The 16,647-nt window shown below is 52.7% G+C and overlaps 1 protein-coding gene across 1 annotated transcript in view; it reads right to left on the minus strand.

The window, feature by feature from the left end:
• Nucleotides 1–3,828: 3,828 nt before the first annotated feature.
• LOC120392697 overlaps nucleotides 3,829–16,647 on the minus strand; it is a 40,345-nt gene continuing 27,526 nt past the window's right edge. Inside the window, exons 11-15 of the mRNA XM_039517433.1 lie at nucleotides 13,581–13,955; nucleotides 9,492–9,615; nucleotides 8,596–8,709; nucleotides 7,999–8,112; nucleotides 3,829–6,691 (exon numbers count right to left, since the gene is read on the minus strand). Coding sequence (XP_039373367.1) covers nucleotides 5,532–6,691; nucleotides 7,999–8,112; nucleotides 8,596–8,709; nucleotides 9,492–9,615; nucleotides 13,581–13,955 — 1,887 coding nt within the window. The 3' untranslated portion in view covers nucleotides 3,829–5,531. The remainder of the gene's footprint in view (nucleotides 6,692–7,998; nucleotides 8,113–8,595; nucleotides 8,710–9,491; nucleotides 9,616–13,580; nucleotides 13,956–16,647) is intronic.

The following is a 16,647-nucleotide window of genomic DNA, read 5'->3' on the forward strand; positions in this document are numbered from 1 at the left end:
GGGAGGGACGGACGCCGGTGACTGCCAGATGGTAGTGGCGTTTTCTGAATGGTGCGGATGAATGGCAAGGCCACCCGCACTGGAGCCTCCGCTCCAATCACATTCGTCACCGGGTCTTCGTCCTCCGTGACCTCTGCCACAGGGAGGTCGATAGCCTTCGCCACCCGGCGAAGAAGGTCCTGGTGGGCCCGCAAGTCAATCGGTGGAGGGTCAGTCATAGAAGCCCCGGCCACCGCCTCGTCTGGTGAAGATGACGAGGATAGGCCTTGAACCACAACCTCCGCGGGTGGTTCCTCCAAGGGGTGGGTGGCTGACTTGGGCCGAGGATGCCTCTGGGGATCAGGTGGTAACTGAGCCAAACCTGGTGGTGAAGGGGGCGGTCTGCTTATTGTGGCCTCCGGTGCCCTGCGTTCAGAGGCAGGGGCCCTCGGAGGGAAAGACATCCCTTGAGTCTCGTACTGGGCCCAGGGGACCCAGAAGCCCCACTGCTGCGCACCCTGGGCTTGACCTTGCGGGGCAGCCGGAAGACGACCGTCGCTGCCTGCCCCCGAAGCGACCGACAAGTGCCGAGATGGCCACGGGGGTGCGGAGGCGCTGATGGACTGCGCCGTCGAGGGTGGCAATCTGTCCCCGGACGGTGCCGAGGATCGGTGCCGGTCGTCGCGGTACCGAGATGGCGAACGAGACCATCGACCGCCGTGGTGCCGGGAGCTCGACCGGGATCTCGACCGGCGGTGCCGGGAGCGGCTCCGGGAGTCACGGTGCCGGGAATCGGACCTTCATCGGTGCTGACGGGAAGGCGATCGGGACCGGGAGCGTCTCCGGGAGTGCGACCGGTACCGCGATGTTGAGCGGTACCGGGACTGCGACCGGCGTCGAGAAGGCGACCGGTACCGCGATGGTGAGCAGTGCCGGGACCTCGAGCGGCGCAACGGTGACCGTCTTCGGGACCAGGAGCGAGACCGGGACCTGGAGCGCTGTCTATTCCGTCCGTCCGGGGCAGGGGGCCGCATCATAGCCGGCTTACCCGCTGACACGACAGCCCGCACCGGTGGTGCCGGGGGCCGGAGGCTCGGTGCCTCTGTGAGCTCTATGAGCTCCCTTGCCGTCGAGAACGTCTTGGGCGTGGATGGCAGCTGCAGCTCGACCGCGGTCGGCATCGGGGAGCAGGGTGGTACCGGACTCGACGGCCCTTGCGGCGCCGGAGTCAACGGCACGGTGCACGGCCACAGCCAGTACCGGAGGTGGTGGTGGTGGCTGGGCTACGTGACCCTGAGCATGGGTCTTTGCAGCTGCCTTCGCCGGCTTACGCTTCCTCGATGGTGAGAGGAAACGGTGCCGGGTCGCCGGTGCCGCTTGCGGAGGTCGAGGAGCCTCGGTGCCGGAGCGGCTCGGGGCCGCCGGTGCGCTGCGCACCGATAAAGACTTCGGCGCCGGCGCGGTCGGTGCCGGGGGCTGGAGCGTTGCCTCCATGAGGAGCTGTTTTAAGCGACTGTCCCGCTCCTTTCATGTTCGGGGCTTAAAGGCTGTGCAGATAGGGCACTTATCTGCACGGTGAGTCTCCCCGAGGCAGCGCAGGCAGGAGTCGTGCGGATCCCCGACCGGCATGTGCCGCTGGCAAGACGCGCAGGGCTTAAAGCCCGGTGCCTTGGGCATGAGCCCGCACCGGTTGCGGAAAAGAAGGGGTAAACTCCCCTTATTCCCTTATCCTAAACTATACTAACTTATTCAACTATCTAACACTAAATACTCAAACAACTATATACAGACAAAAGTAGCAAACGCTAGGGTTGTGGAGGACAGAGAGCACTCCACTGTTCCAACTGGCGGTCACGGGCGGTAAGAAGGAACTGAGGAGCGGATGGGCCGGCTGGGGTATATATCCTGCGCTATAGCGGCGCCACTCCAGGGGGCGCCCAGCCGGCCCGCTGGAGTTGCTAGGGTAAAAATGTTCCGAAGAGCCGTGCACGCGCGGCGCGCACACCTACATGGAATGCATAGGAGCAATCACTCGAAGAAGAACCTCACACGCTTCCTGGGTCTGACCTTGGAGCATTCAGCATCCTCTGCCCCTCCGTGCGCTTCCCACAGCGAGTCCGCCCAGGCAGGGTCCTGGGGAAGCCACAGAGTCCTGCAACCCCACTTTGCAGTCAGACGTGACTCTCAGCCAGCCGGTAACACAGAGGTTTATTCGATGACAGGAACACGGTCTAAAACAGAGCTTGTAGGTACAGAGAATGGGACACCTCAGCAGTGTCCATCCTGGGGGGCAGCGAGCCAGACCCCCCCCCCCCATCTGCACTTCACTCCTCATCCCCAGCCAGCCCCAAACTGAAACCCCCTCCAGCCCCTCCTCCTCTGCTGGGTTCCTTTCCCGGGCCAGGAGGTCACCTGATCTCTTTGTTCTCCCCCACCTTTAGCATCCCCTTGCAGGGGGGAAGGGCCCCGGCCGTTAGTTGCCAGGAGACAGAGGGTCGGCCAGAAACTGAGGCCCCCACACAGTATTCAGAGGAAACATTACAAACAGTCCCACTTCGACACAATGCAAACCCACATTATATCGGGGTAGAGGTGTAATAACTAGACCATCCCTGACAGGTGTTTGTCTAACCTGTTCTTAAAAACCTCCAGTGACAGAGACTCCACAACCTCCCTAGGCAATTTGTTCAGGTGCTTAACCACCCTGACAGTTGGGAAGTTTTTCTTAATGTCCAACCTAAACCTCCCTTGCTGCAATTTAAGCCCATTGCTTCTTGTCCTATCCGCAGAGGTTAAGGAGAACCATTTTTCTCCCTCCTTGTAACAACCTTTTGTGTACTTGAAAACTGTTGTCAGGTCCGCCCCTTCAGTCTTCTCTTCTCAAGACTGAACAAACCCAATTTTTTCAATCTTCCCTCATGGGTCATGGTTTCTAGACCTTCAATCATTTTTGTTACTCTTCTCTGGACTTTCTCCAATTTGTCCACATCTTTCCTGAAATATGGCACCCAGAACTGGACACAATATTCCAGCTGTGACCTAAGCAGCACGGAGGAAAGCGGAAGAATTACTTCTCGTGTCTTGCTTACAATGCTCTTGGCTAGTACAGCCCAGAATGATGTTCGCAACAGTGTGGCACTGGTGACTGCTGATTAGCTTGGCCTGTGTTAGCCCACAAGGTAAACACCCAGCAACAGGCAGCTACCAGTGTCTCCCCTTGCCTGGAGATCCAGGCTAGCACACGACTACGGCGCAATAGCCAAGTTAGTGCACTGTTTACTATGCAGCATAGATAGGGAACCCCCTAGTGATGCCCGGGATTTGGTTTGGGCTCTTCTCTCAAACCTGCTCATTGCAGAAGGACATGCCGGAGTTCACTAGCCCCTGTGAACAGAACAGCTACACTGAGTCAGACCTAGAGTCCATCTAGCCCAGTGTCCTGTCTTCTGACAGTGCCCAGTGCCAGGTGCCCCGGAGGGAATGAACAGAACAGGGCATTTTGGAGTGATCCACCCTGTTGTCCACTCCCAACTTCTGACAGACAGAGGCTACAGACAGAGCATAGGGTTGTGTCCCTGCCCATCCTGGCTAATAGCCATTGATGGACCTGTCCTCTATGAACTGATTTGGTTCTTGTCTGAACCCTGATATAGTCTTGGCCTTCACAACATCCTCTGGCAAGGAGTTCCACAGATTGACTGTGCATTGGGTGAAAAAAATACTTTTTTTTTTTTAAACTGCTGCCTGTTAATTTTATTGGTGACCCCTAATTCCTGTGTTATGGGAAAGAGTAAATAACATTTCCCTATTTACTTTCCCCACCCCAGTCATAATTTTATAGACCTGTCATATCCCTCCTTAGCCGTCTCTTTTCCAAGCTGAAAAGTCCCAGTCTTTTTAATCTCTCCTCTTATGGAAGCCGTTCCATACCCCTAATCATTTTGGTTACCCTTCTCTGTATCTTCTCCAATTCTAATGTGTCTTTTGTGAGAGGCAGTGGCCAGGACTGCACTCACTATTCACGGTGTGGCTGCACCATGGATTTGTAGCGCGTCATTTTGAGAGTTTCTGCCTTAACTATCCCTTTCCGAACGGTTCCCAACATCCTGTGCTTTGGGTGCTCTAGCTCCACTGAAGCACTACAGAACAGCAGCCCAGAATGCACTGATCAAACCCCAGCTAGGCCCATGGCAGACCTGCAAACACAGGTATGATCACAGCTGCTCTGCAGGGAACTGTTACCTGTCATCTCCTCAGGGAGCCAAGGCCCCCAAAAACAAACAAACCCAGCTGTGTAGACAGGCCTGAAAGCTTCCAGAGCTTGTAGCTGCAGGTCTCATTTGAGGGAGGCCTGCAGGCGGCTATTGGGAAGGTAAATAGCTCGTAGCCAGAGCAGATCTGCTGCGTGATTAGCGGGGGAGGGCTGAACCCCCTACCGGACGCTCCGTTGCAGTTAGCGCTGCTGTGGCAGATGCAATGCCTGCTCTGGAGCGTTCTCACGAGCACCCACACTACTCCTAGGTCAGGCGATGGTCATCGGAATTGAGCTTGGCTCCAATTCCTCCCTAGCCCTTTTAACTTCTGAATTACGTGTTTTGACCTTTAAAGTGAAATACGCCTAGAGTCGGCCTTCCTGCGGCAGATCATCACACCTCACTGACACTCACGCTTTGACCACCCTGCACCCAGCTTAACTTTATCTTTTGCTGCTGCTCCAAGGTATTGGAGGGTACCACCCCCCCACCAGCTGCAGTGGGAAGCCGGAGTGTCACAAACAGAACCAGTCACCAATAGACCAGAAATCACTGCTTCGAGTTTGCCAATCGCTTCCACAGACAGGCGAGCCGGACGCTGCATTCCTGCTCTCATCCGCCAGGGTGGAGCTCGGCTTCCATTTCAGGAGGGCTGAAGGTGGTGAGGCCGAGTGGTAAGAGCATAGGCGGCCTGTAGTGTAGACCTGGCTCTGCCCCTGGCTTGCAGTGCAAATGCAGGCACTTCTCAGCCTCACCGCACCTCCGAGCCCCCAGCCGTACTGACTGCGGGAAGCCGTGCAGCACAGGCAAGCAGAGTGCATTTGTCTGTAGCACCCTGGAGGACAAAGTACTGTTAACCCAGCACGCCTGCCGACGCTCACTCCCAACAGCCTCTGCTCCACTTCTTCAGTCGCGGCAGGAAGTCGTTCACGTGACAGCAGCTCGTAGGCCTGCACTGCCCATCCCTGCAGAGCAGAGCCTGCTGGCGACGTTCCCGCCGGCGGTGCCAGCGCTCAGGAGACTGTTCGTACAAACAAAACAGCTGCGGCCACTTAGACGCTTCCAACGCATTGTTCAGTCCGTCGTGGGGTCTCTTCCCCAGGCGCGGCACGTAACGGCTGCTTGCAGCTCACATTCAATACGGTCTTGCGTCACCATCCCTCGCGTCGAGCGCTCCCCTCCCATCTGGCATGCAGAGAGGGCGTGGGATTCACTGCAGTGTTTCACATGGGGCGGATCTGGCTAGTCTCGGGGGGAGGCTCTCCCCGTGCAGCTCCCAACGCAGGGCTCGACCCCCTACTACCCAGTATTTTCCATTTTCATGTACAGCTGCTGGTTCTTGAACTCGGCCCCCACCGCGGCCGGTGTGCCGCCCTGCTGGCCGGCGTGCGCGCACTGGTGCAGCCTCAGGGACTGCTGGCAGCGGAAGCTCTTGGCACAGGCGGAGCACTGGAAGGGCCGCTCGCCCGTGTGGACGCGCTGGTGCTTCAAGAGGTGCTCCTTCTGCACAAAGCTCTTCCCGCAGTCGCCGCACTGGTAGGGCCGCTCGCCCGTGTGGATCATCTGGTGGCGCACCAGCCAGGAGTGGCAGACGAAGCTCTTGCCGCACTCCAGGCACTTGTAGAGCTTCTCCTTGGTGTGGTTGCGCAGGTGCTTGAGGAAGTAGGGCTTCTGGGCGAAGCTCTTGCCGCACTGGGTGCACTTGTAGGCGCGCTCGCCGGCGTGGGTGTTCTGGTGCACGGTCAGGTTGGTGAGGCGGGTGAAACTCTTCTCGCACTGGGCGCACTTGTACGGCTTCTCGCCAGTGTGCGTGCGCCGGTGCTCCACCAGTGTGGAGAGGCGGCTGAAGCGTTTCTCGCACTCCAGGCACTTGTAGGGCTTCTCGCCGGTGTGGGTGCGCTGGTGCTCCAGCAGGGTGGAGAGGCGGCTGAAGCACTTGGCGCAGACGCTGCACTTGTAGGGCTTCTCGCCGGTGTGGGTGCGGAGGTGGGTGGTGAGCGTGGACTGGTGGATGAAGCCCTTGCCGCACTCGGGGCACACGTGGGCGCGCTCGCCGGTGTGGGTGCGGTAGTGGTTGGTGAGGTTGGACTGCTGCGTGAAGCCCTTGCCACACTCGGGGCACACGTAGGAGCGCTCGCCCGTGTGGGTGCGCTGGTGTTGCACGAAGTGCTCCCTGCGGCTGAAGCACTTCCCGCACTCGGGGCAGAGATAGGGCCGCTCCGTCACGGGGGCCCCCGGGCACACGGTGCTGGCTTTCAAGGGGCTGAAGTCTCTCTCGTGCTGGGTGGGTTTCTCTGGCATATGTACTGCCAGGGTTGTGTTTGGACCATTGGAGGGAAGGCCGTGCTCGGCACTATGGTAAATATTCTCTTCCGGTCTCTGAGCCGCAGTCCAGTGCAGCTCCAGCTCCTGTGAATCTTGCTCCTTGTTCTTCTCATGGCTGGCGAGCCAGGTGTCATCTGGAACAGGCAGGGAAGGCAAATGTAATTCACAGGACAGACTGGGAGAAATGAAACGATGCTGCATAAAGGGCTGGGGGAACCAACTCTCTGGCCATGCATCAGAGACCAAACGAGGGGGAGGCTGGGCCTCTGATTACAGAACTAGAGTCCTTCTCTGCCGCAGACCTAGGGCAGAACACAGCCTCTCCCCGCCTCACTTCCCATCTGCTAGTGGGGGACAGCAATCCTGCCGTACCGCCCAGGGCCGTGGGGAGGATAAAGACACAGCTTGGGAGGTGCTCTCCATAAACCGCCCCAAAACTTCCTCGTCATCCATCTTCACATTCCTCCGCAAAACTCTCCTTCGCCACGACACCATGCAGCCTCTGACACACAGGCTGCACGGCCTGTCATACGGACCAATATTGCCCCTTGTTCTCCTGTCCTCCCACATCTGTTTGTACCCACATGTTGTCTCATCTTATGCTTAGATTGTAAGTCCCTCAGAGCAGGGACCATCTTTTTGTTCTGTGTCTGTACAGCACCTAGCACAGTGGGGTCCCGATCCAAGACTAGGGCTCTTAGCAGCCACAGTAATACAAATAATTACTAACAATAATAATGAAGATCCTGCAGGACTGACACTACAGGGATGGGGCTACCGAAGAGACAGACCGATAGCTCGAGATGCAAAGGACGTTGGCATGTCTTTGGGTACAAATGCTCCCTGCCACACAGGCAAGTAAGGTAACGACTGATACTATCTGGAATCATTACTGAGAGATTTCTCCCTAAATCCCTACACGGGGAGATACGAAACGGGAACTTCACAATGGGCCAGGTTCTGCACTCGAATGCGCCCATGCAGCTCCCATTGATCACACGGGCATGCACTTGAGAGAAGAATTTGCTCCAGCACCTCAGTGCCACTTGGAGCTGAGAGTCACCAGGCAAGAGAGCCTAAGGGAGAACATTTCTTGTCCCTGATCCCTTCCAGTCAATCTATCCATGCATTTCTACCATGCTCCCCTTCGGGACAGCATCTGGGCGCCCCAGGGGGTTATCAGCACAGCCAAGTCCCACAGGTGGTGTCACTCCCGCCCCCAAAGCAGCCCTGCTAACGTGTCCCGGCTGAATGTTCAAAGGGGTAAACGGTCCTGTGGGGTATGCAGCATTCGGCTTCCTGCTGCGACTGAGGCCTCTCACAGAGATCCTGCTGCTCACGCTGGGCTACAGGAGAGCTTTACAAGTCGAACGCTTTTGTTTGCGCTCCTGCTTATAAACTAGACTGCCAGGATTCCGAGACGCCTGGGCCTATCACACACCTGCCATGGGCTCTGTAGGGGCTTCTCTTTCTTCTGCATCCTGCTGCTCCTCGGCAACTGGCTCTTGCTCTTGTTTAATCTGAGCGGAGAGTTCGAGGGTAGGAATCGCAGCCGCTGTTCATTGAAAAGAGAACTCAGTGAGGGGTTTCTACCAATCCCTGCCCGACAGGAAATAAACAGCTTGTGCCTCCCGGGTGTAGCTGGGCAGCAAAGACTTGCCACACACGCAGCCGAGCCAAGTCCTAGTGCTAACGCAGCCCTCGCTCCTTTGGAAAATCGTTCCATAAACCTTTCCAAATGAGCCCAAGCCCCAAAACCTGCGTCTCTGGGGCCGGCAGTCACTGAGCAGAAACCTGCCTTGCTAAAGACCATCTAGAGGAAACAAACCAAGTGGTTAAGTGCACTGACTGGTCCGCACACTCAGCGAGGAGGGACTAGAGCCAGAAATAGTTTTGATTGGTAGAGACAAAATCTGACATTTAAAAAAAAAAATCAGTAGTTTTCTTAAGCAAGCAGCTCCAATGGCAGATGGAGGCTTGTTGAAGTTACAGCTGCTCGCTTCACCTGCTGTTTGAGTCAATTTCAGCCAATCCTCACCTGTGCTGGGATCTGCAGTGGTTTCTCTTTCCTCCGACTCCCGCTGACCCCTCACACACGGCTCTTCTCCTCGCTCAGTTCGGGACAGGATGTCAGGTTTGGAAATTGCATAGTCTGTTTATGGAAGAGGACATAGTGGCTATTAATGAACAGATAACTTATAGCAAAGAACTGTGACTTGTTTTAAATCAATCCCCTTCTATCCCTGGAGGCAATCTGTAACAACCCCCGCGTAGCACCTCCTATGCGGGATGTCGAAGCACTTCACAAAGAGCGGATGAATCTCAGGCACCCGGAAGCCAGAGGAGTATTGCCACTGCATTGCACGAAGGAGGGAAGAGAGCAAGTGACATGCCCAAGGTCACACAGGGTCAGTGGCACAGCTGGGACCAGAACCAAAGTCTCAAGTTCCAGCTCTGAGTTTAGCCCCACCATCATCATTCCCTTATGCAGGGACATCAGTTACTTGCACTGCTTCTCTATGACACACCTTTTATACAGCTGAATTTACCACACCACACACAGCATCCGATTCGCATCTCTCATGCACACATGTAAGTTACAGGTGAGTGAGTGCATCGATGCCAACAGGAGTTATACGTGTGTTCAAGTCAGCACAAGATCAAAATCAGGCCCACAGAATACAAAGGGTTTTCCACATACAAGGGCTGAGCCTATGAGTAAAGACAACTGCTATTCATGTCTTCAGAGCACCAAACACTGACCACCGCCACCACGCTATGCATCGGCTTTCTGCCATGACAAAACTGCAGGCAGGCAGGCGTGCACAGCCCCAGAACTCACAGGAGTTCGAGAACACCCCTCAGCTGGTGGAGTCCAGCCAACACTCCAGAAGTCATGCATTTTCTAATCAATACGTGAAAAACGTTCCTTACCCAGTGAGATCATATATTCATAATTCCCCTTCATCACATTCTTGTACAGCTCCTTCTGCCAGTCTTCTAAGTTCTCCCACTCCTCCTGAGAGAAGACAGCGCTGTCCTCAAACATCACCGGCACCTGACATCAAACGTTCACTTAGCACTTTGCTTTAACTCACATCTCTTACACTTGTGTCACTAATATATAAAATAGATAGGGAGTGCCTAAAAAAGACAACTAGATTTAATGCAGAAATGGGCATTTTTTAAATACACTTTATGTTACAATTTAATGTTCATTATATTTGAAAGAACAATAGTAAAACGATGCAACAAATGAAAACAAAGGGGGATAGAATTCACTGATGGGGAGAAGCAGGGCCCGCTCCAGACCCCAGCCTACCAAGCATGTGCTTGGGGCGGCACCTTGGGACAGGGCGGCGCTTGGGGTTTATTTTTGGTTTTTTTGCTTTGGCCGGGCAGCGCTGGGGGGGAGGGGGCGGGACTTGGGCGGCGCGACGCGACACTCGGGGGGGCAGGGACTTGGGCAACATGGCGCTCGGGGTGGGGACTTGGGTGGCGTGGTGCAGTGCTCGGGAGGGGCGGGGGCTTAGGCGGCGTGATGCGACGCTGGGGGCGGGACTTGGGCAGCACAGTGCGGTGCTCGGGAGGGTGGGGGCTTAGGTGGCATGGCGCTTGGGGGCGGGACTTGGGCAGTGCGACGCTCGGGGAGGGGTTCGGCGGCGCTCGCGGGGGGGCGCGCTTTTTGTTTGCTTGGGGTGGCATAAATGTTAGAGCCGGCCCTGGTGAGAAGCAAAGGAATATGGTTTGTATCGCGATGCCACAGAATGAAAGCTGAGTTACAGTGAGACTAACAAAAGCCAGAAGGGTCCCATTTAATACCATCTCTCTATAAGATTCCAGCTGCACCAAACATGAAGCAATATTTCTTCCCCTTTAACAAGCATTTTTATTAGATATTTTAAAGTTTATGGTCGGAAAGATACAGGGCCAGATTCAGATCTTTTGCACTGGTGTGAATCTAGAGTAACACCATTGAGTTACTCCAAGGCAGTGGAAAAGTATGCCTTGTTTTGTGGAAAGTAACCAATTCATCTCCAATTGCACTCCAGACTGTTAAAGCTGCTTTACAGCACAATAAGGTGCTGAGTTTTGAGTTATGAAAAGCATGTTGGAAACGCTTTTTCTACGACATCTGCACACTGCACTCGGACATTACACAATGGGCGCTAATACGAGAATCTGGACACCCTGCTGTAAATCACAACAATCCAAATCGTAACACTGGGAGTGGAAGAGGGATTATTTAGCTTGGGAATGAATTATGAAAGGAGGAGAAGCCAGAGACAACATCATCAGTGTCAGGATGGTAAGGAAAAGGGACTCACTGTTAGTGTTCATTAAAAAATAATTCCCCTAGCTTTGGCTGAGGAAGGACTCCCGCAGGTCTGAGCAGCGGAACACCGGGCACCTTTTGACGTATCTTTATTTGAGAAGTTAGTCTCTGTATGTCATAGAATGAGATCATAGAGAGACACCATAGAATATCTGGGTTGGAAGGGACCTCAGGAGGTATCTAGTCCAACCCCCTGCTCAAAGCAGGACCAATCCCCAGACAGATTTTTGCCCCAGATCCCTAAATGGCCCCCTCAAGGATTGAACTCATAACCCTGGGTTTAGCAGGCTAATGCTCAAACCACTGAGCTATCCCGAAGTCTTCTAGAGACCCTTTAGGGGATCACAGTTCAGAGATAAACTACAAAAAACAAAGCATCTGCCTCTGGCTGTACAGACAGGCCTCAGTACAGGGAACGAGGGAAAATAAGTCCGGACATACCCGGTTCAACGTCTTTCAAAGCTACGAGAGCTAGACGCTCAGGCAGGGTCACTGGGGGGGACTGGATCCTAGGTTGGGGAGGGAGTGTGGGCAGAGCAGACAGTCTCCTGGAGGAACAACTATGGCCTGAGGCACTGCTACCAGCACACTACCAACAGCTGATCTTAGTAACTTACCCTTCCCTCGGAGCAGCATAGCTCCTGGCACAGGAGGGGGCGTGAGGGATTCTTTGGCTGGCCTGGAGGTTGGGGTGCTACCTGCATGCTCAAGAACAAAGGACCCTCTGCTCCCAAGAGAGGATAAACTCACCCCAACAGCCAGCACAAGAGGGCTGCAGAGGGAGTGGGGATTCTCCCGATATGAGCCCCAGATGGACAGTACAGGGACGATTTCTAGGCAACCATCCAATGAGCCCTTCAGACTAATGTGACTAGCTAACGCTAGTGGCTAATCAAGGCACTGCCTCTATTCAAACCATTTTGCAATGGGGAATTAAAGAGCCTCTGGATTAGAGATATGAAAAATCTAAGACTATCAATTAATCACAGTTAACTCAAGTGATTAACTCAAAAATTAACTTGATTAAAAAAAATTAATCTCAAGTAATCACAGTTTTAATCATACTGTTAAACAAGAATAGAACAACAATTGAAATTTATTATATATTTGTGGATGTTTTTCTACATTTTCAAATACATTGATTTGAATTACAACACAGAATACAAAGTGTAGAGTGCTCACTTTATATTTTATTACAAATATTTGCACTGTAAAAAAGAAAGAAAAGATAGTATTTTTCAATTCACCTCGTATAGGTACTGTAGTGCAATCACTTTATCGTGAAAGTGCAACTTACAGAAGTAGAATTATTTTTTTACATAACTGCACTCAAAAACAAAACAATGTAAAACTTTAGCGCCCACAAGTCCACTCGGTCCTACTTCTTGTTCAGCCAATCACTAAGACTAACAAATGTGTTTACGTTTACGGGAGATAATGCTGCTCACTTATTTACAATGTCACCTGAAAGTGAGAACAGGCATTTGCGTGGCACTTTTGTAGCCGGCATTTGCATGGAATTTACGTGCCAGATATGCTAAACATTCGTATGCCCCTTCATGCTTCAGCCACCATTCCAGAGGACATGCTTCCATACTGATGACAGGTTCTGCTCGATAATAATCCCAAGCAGTGTGGACTGATGCACGTTCATTTTCATCATCTGAGTCAGATGCCACCAGCAGAAGGTAGTTCAGGTTCTGTAGTTTCTGAATTGGAGGGTTGCTCTTTTAAGACTTCTGACAGCATGTTCCACATCTCGTCCCGCTCAGATTTTGGAAGGCACTTCAGATTTTTAAACCTCGGGCCTAGTGCTGTAGCTATCTTTAGAAATCTCACATTGGTACTTTCTTTGCATTTTGCCAAATCTGCAGTGAAAGTGTTCTTAAATCAAACAACATGTGCTGGGTCGTCATCTGAGACTGCCACAAAATATATGGTAGAATGTGGGTAAAACCACACAGCAGGAGACATACAATTCTCCCCCAAGGAGTTCAGTCACAAATTTAATTAACACATGTTCTTAACAAGCTTCATCAGCATGGAAGCATGTCCTCTGGAATGGTGGCTGAAGCACGAAGGGGCATACAAAGATTTAGCGCATCTGGCACATAAATTCCATGCAAATGCCAGCTACAAAAGTGCCATGCGAATGCCTGTTCTCACTTTCAGATGACACTGTAAATAATAAGCAGGCAGCATTATCTCCCATAAATGTAAATAAACCAGGTTAGCTACTGGTTGAACAAGAAGTAGGACTGAGTAGACTTGTAGGCTCAAAAGTTTTACATTGTTTTGTTTTTGAGGGCAGTTATGTAAAACAAAGAAATTCTACATTTGTAAGTTGCACTTTCACGATAGACTGCTCTACAGTACTTGTATGAGGTGAATTGAAATACTATTTTTCTTGATCTTTTTATAGTGCAAATATATGTAATTCAAAATATCAAGTGAGCACTGTACATTCTGTATTGTTTTGCAACTGAAATCAATATATTTGAAAATGTAGAAAACATCCAAAAATATTGAAATAAGTGGTATTCTATTATTGTTTAACAGTGCGATTAAAACTGCAATTAATCACAATTATTATTATTTTTTAAACTGTTTGACAGCCCTAGAAAAATCCCTTTGTTACCCAATACAGGCTCAGCCTTTACTTCCTGTATTAACCGCGGTACGATTACCTTGGGGACTTCTCCATTAATACCAGGAGGAAGCCTCAGGATCCAGAAGTTCCTGTTCTTCAGCATGTTCTCCATGTTCTCCAGCCTCCTCTGCAGCAGCCCGTACTCCTGGATCAGAGTTCCCAGCACAGTCCACTTACTCTCCAGCTGGTTTCCAAACTCCAACTCTGTTTTCTCACACTCGAATATTTTCTTCTCAGCCATCCCAGTTCTCCCCTCCAGACTCAGCAACCGTGTAGCAAACGAATCCACCTTCCTCTCCACAGCTTGGATGGCAGCCACTAGGGTCCACATCGAAATCTCTGCTGTTTGCACAGATGTTCGTTCAGGCTGGGAAGACATCAGGCGCTGTGACTCTGCATCCCATTCCAGAGCCTGTTTGCAAGGAGAGAGAAGGGAAATGGAGCTAGAGTCAGATACAGAGAATCAGCACAAGAGCCGTTCACATGTCGCAGACTCCTCGGCACTGTGCGACCTTTATTCCGACAGTGTCACTGTCCTGATGCGACAAATGAGCTCTTTTGACATCTTCATCAGAATTATAAACTCCTTGAAATGAGGCTCATAAAAAGTTCAGCTGCCCTGGGACATGAATATTAGCTACCCAGCTATTTTCTTCTTAAATTAGTGTTGTGACGGTCTGAAGCGGAGTTTGTCAGTCAGCAGAGCGTCAGGGCCCCTAGACAGAACTTTATACCCACACAGGGGAGGTTTAAGGGCTGCCTCCAGCTTGCAATTGAGTCAGTTTCTAAAGTGAGAGTTAAGGCTAGCGTCAGCTCTTACAACTGCCCATTAGTTAACCTGCTAGTTTCCATGATCACACACTCCTAATTTCTGTTAAATGTTTCTGTCCCTGTTGCCGTGTGAAAGACCCAGAGTGAAAACGCCTACACGAAGGGATGTCAAACGCCCAGTGTAAATAAATAAAGAAAAGATCCTATAATCTTCCTCTAATTTCCTTCTGTTGTAGTCTTTTTCACTGTTACTTGTAACAGTATTAATGATTTTAAGTTGATGTCCCCTTGAAGTTTGCAGATGCCATGTTGTGTAAGTTCATGTTGCTATAGCTGCTGCATGAGAGAGGCTACGAACAATTTTAGTGAAATACAAGCGTGTGTACGCACTGTACAAATAAAAAGTGGTTTTAAAAGCAGTTTTGGAGGTGGCCAAACTCTCTGCCTGCTGGTGGCTTGATCATTTTCCATTCAAAATGCCAAGTTTGTTTATTTGGAAGAAGCTAGTGTAATGTAGCTCTGCTACTGGGAGTCACAACCCGGTGGATTCTGGTTATATAGGAATCTACAGTGCTTTCCTGCCAACCAGCAGATCCTGATTGCTGTACTAGGAACCACAGAGCTAGCAGTTCTGCGTTTTTCATGGAATATCTTTATCCACGCTTTTCACACTTATACACTGAGGGGGTCCCTCGAATTCCCAGGAAAAGACGGTTACTCACCTGTAGTAACTGGTGTTCTTCGAGATGTGTTGCTCCTATCCATTCCATGTAGGTGTGTGCGCGCCGCGCGTGCACGGCTCTCCGGAACATTTTTACCCTAGCAACTCCGGCGGGCCGGCTGGCGCCCCCTGGAGTGGCGCCGCCATGGCGCCCCTTATATACCTCAGCCGGCCCGTCCGCTCCTCAGTTCCTTCTTGCCGGCTATTCCGACAGTGGGGAAGGAGGGCGGGTCTGGAATGGATAGGAGCAACACATCTCGAAGAACACCAGTTACTACAGGTGAGTAACCGCCTTTTCTTCTTCGAGTGATTGCTCCTATGCATTCCATGTAGGTGATTCCCAAGCCTTACCTAGGCGGTGGGGTCGGAATGAGACGTGGCGGAGTGTAGCACCGCAGAGCCGAAGGCTGCGTCGTCTCGGGACTGCTGTACCAACGCATAATGGGAAGCGAAGGTGTGGACGGAAGACCAGGTGGCCGCTCTACAGATGTCCTGGATGGGAACGTGGGCCAGGAAGGCGGCTGACGAGGCGTGCGCCCTCGTCGAGTGTGCGGTGAGTCGGCACGGGGGGACGCGAGCAAGCTCGTAGCACGCCCTTATGCAGGATGTCACCCAGGACGAAATCCGTTGAGAGGAAACAGGCTCGCCTTTCATGCGCTCCGCAATTGCGACAAAGAGCTGGGAGGAACGCCGGAAGGACTTAGTCCGGTCGATGTAAAAGGCGAGGGCCCTACGGACGTCCAGGGTGTGGAGCTGCTGTTCACGAGGTGAGGCGTGCGGCTTTGGAAAGAAGACCGGAAGATCTCCTGATTAAGGTGAAAGGCCGACACCACCTTTGGGAGGAAGGCCAGATGTGGCCGAAGCTGCACTTTGTCCCCGTGGAAGACGGTATATGGGGGACCTGCTGTCAGGGCGCGGAGTTCGGAGACTCGTCTGGCGGATGTGATTGCCACGAGGAAGGCCGTCTTCCAGGTGAGATGGAGCAGAGAGCACGTGGCCAAGGGCTCGAAGGGTGGGCGCATCAGCTGTGTGAGAACCAGGTTCAGATCCCACGTTGGAGCAGGCGGACGCACTTGAAGGTAGAGGCGGTCTAACCCCTTGAGGAAGCGGGCAACCATGGGGTTGGAAAACACGGAGCGACCATTTACAGCGGGCCGAAAGGCCGACAGTGCCGCCAGGTGTACCCTCAGGGACGAGATCGCGAGACCTTGGCCTTTCAGGTACCAGAGGTAGTCGAGGACCGTCTGGATAGGGGTCGAGAATGGGTTAAGACCTCGCTGATCGCACCAAAGGGCAAAGCGCTTCCACTTCGCGAGGTAGGTAGAGCGTGTGGAGGGTTTTCTGCTTTCAAGCAGAACTTGCCGCACCGCCGCGGAACAACTCCTCTCTGCGTCGGTCAACCACTCAGGAACCAGGCTGTAAGATGCAGCGACTGCAGGTTCGGGTGACAAAGCCTGCCGAGGTCCTGAGAGATGAGGTCCGGCCATAACGGTAGGGGAATGGGATCCCGAATCGAGAGCTCGAGGAGCAGGGTATACCAGTGCTGCCTCGGCCAGGCCGGAGCGACGAGTATGACGCGGGCCTTGTCCCTCCGCAGCTTGAGTAGTACTCG

Source organism: Mauremys reevesii, unplaced genomic scaffold (assembly GCF_016161935.1).
Source record: "Mauremys reevesii isolate NIE-2019 unplaced genomic scaffold, ASM1616193v1 Contig11, whole genome shotgun sequence".
NCBI classification, from domain to species: Eukaryota; Metazoa; Chordata; order Testudines; family Geoemydidae; genus Mauremys; species Mauremys reevesii.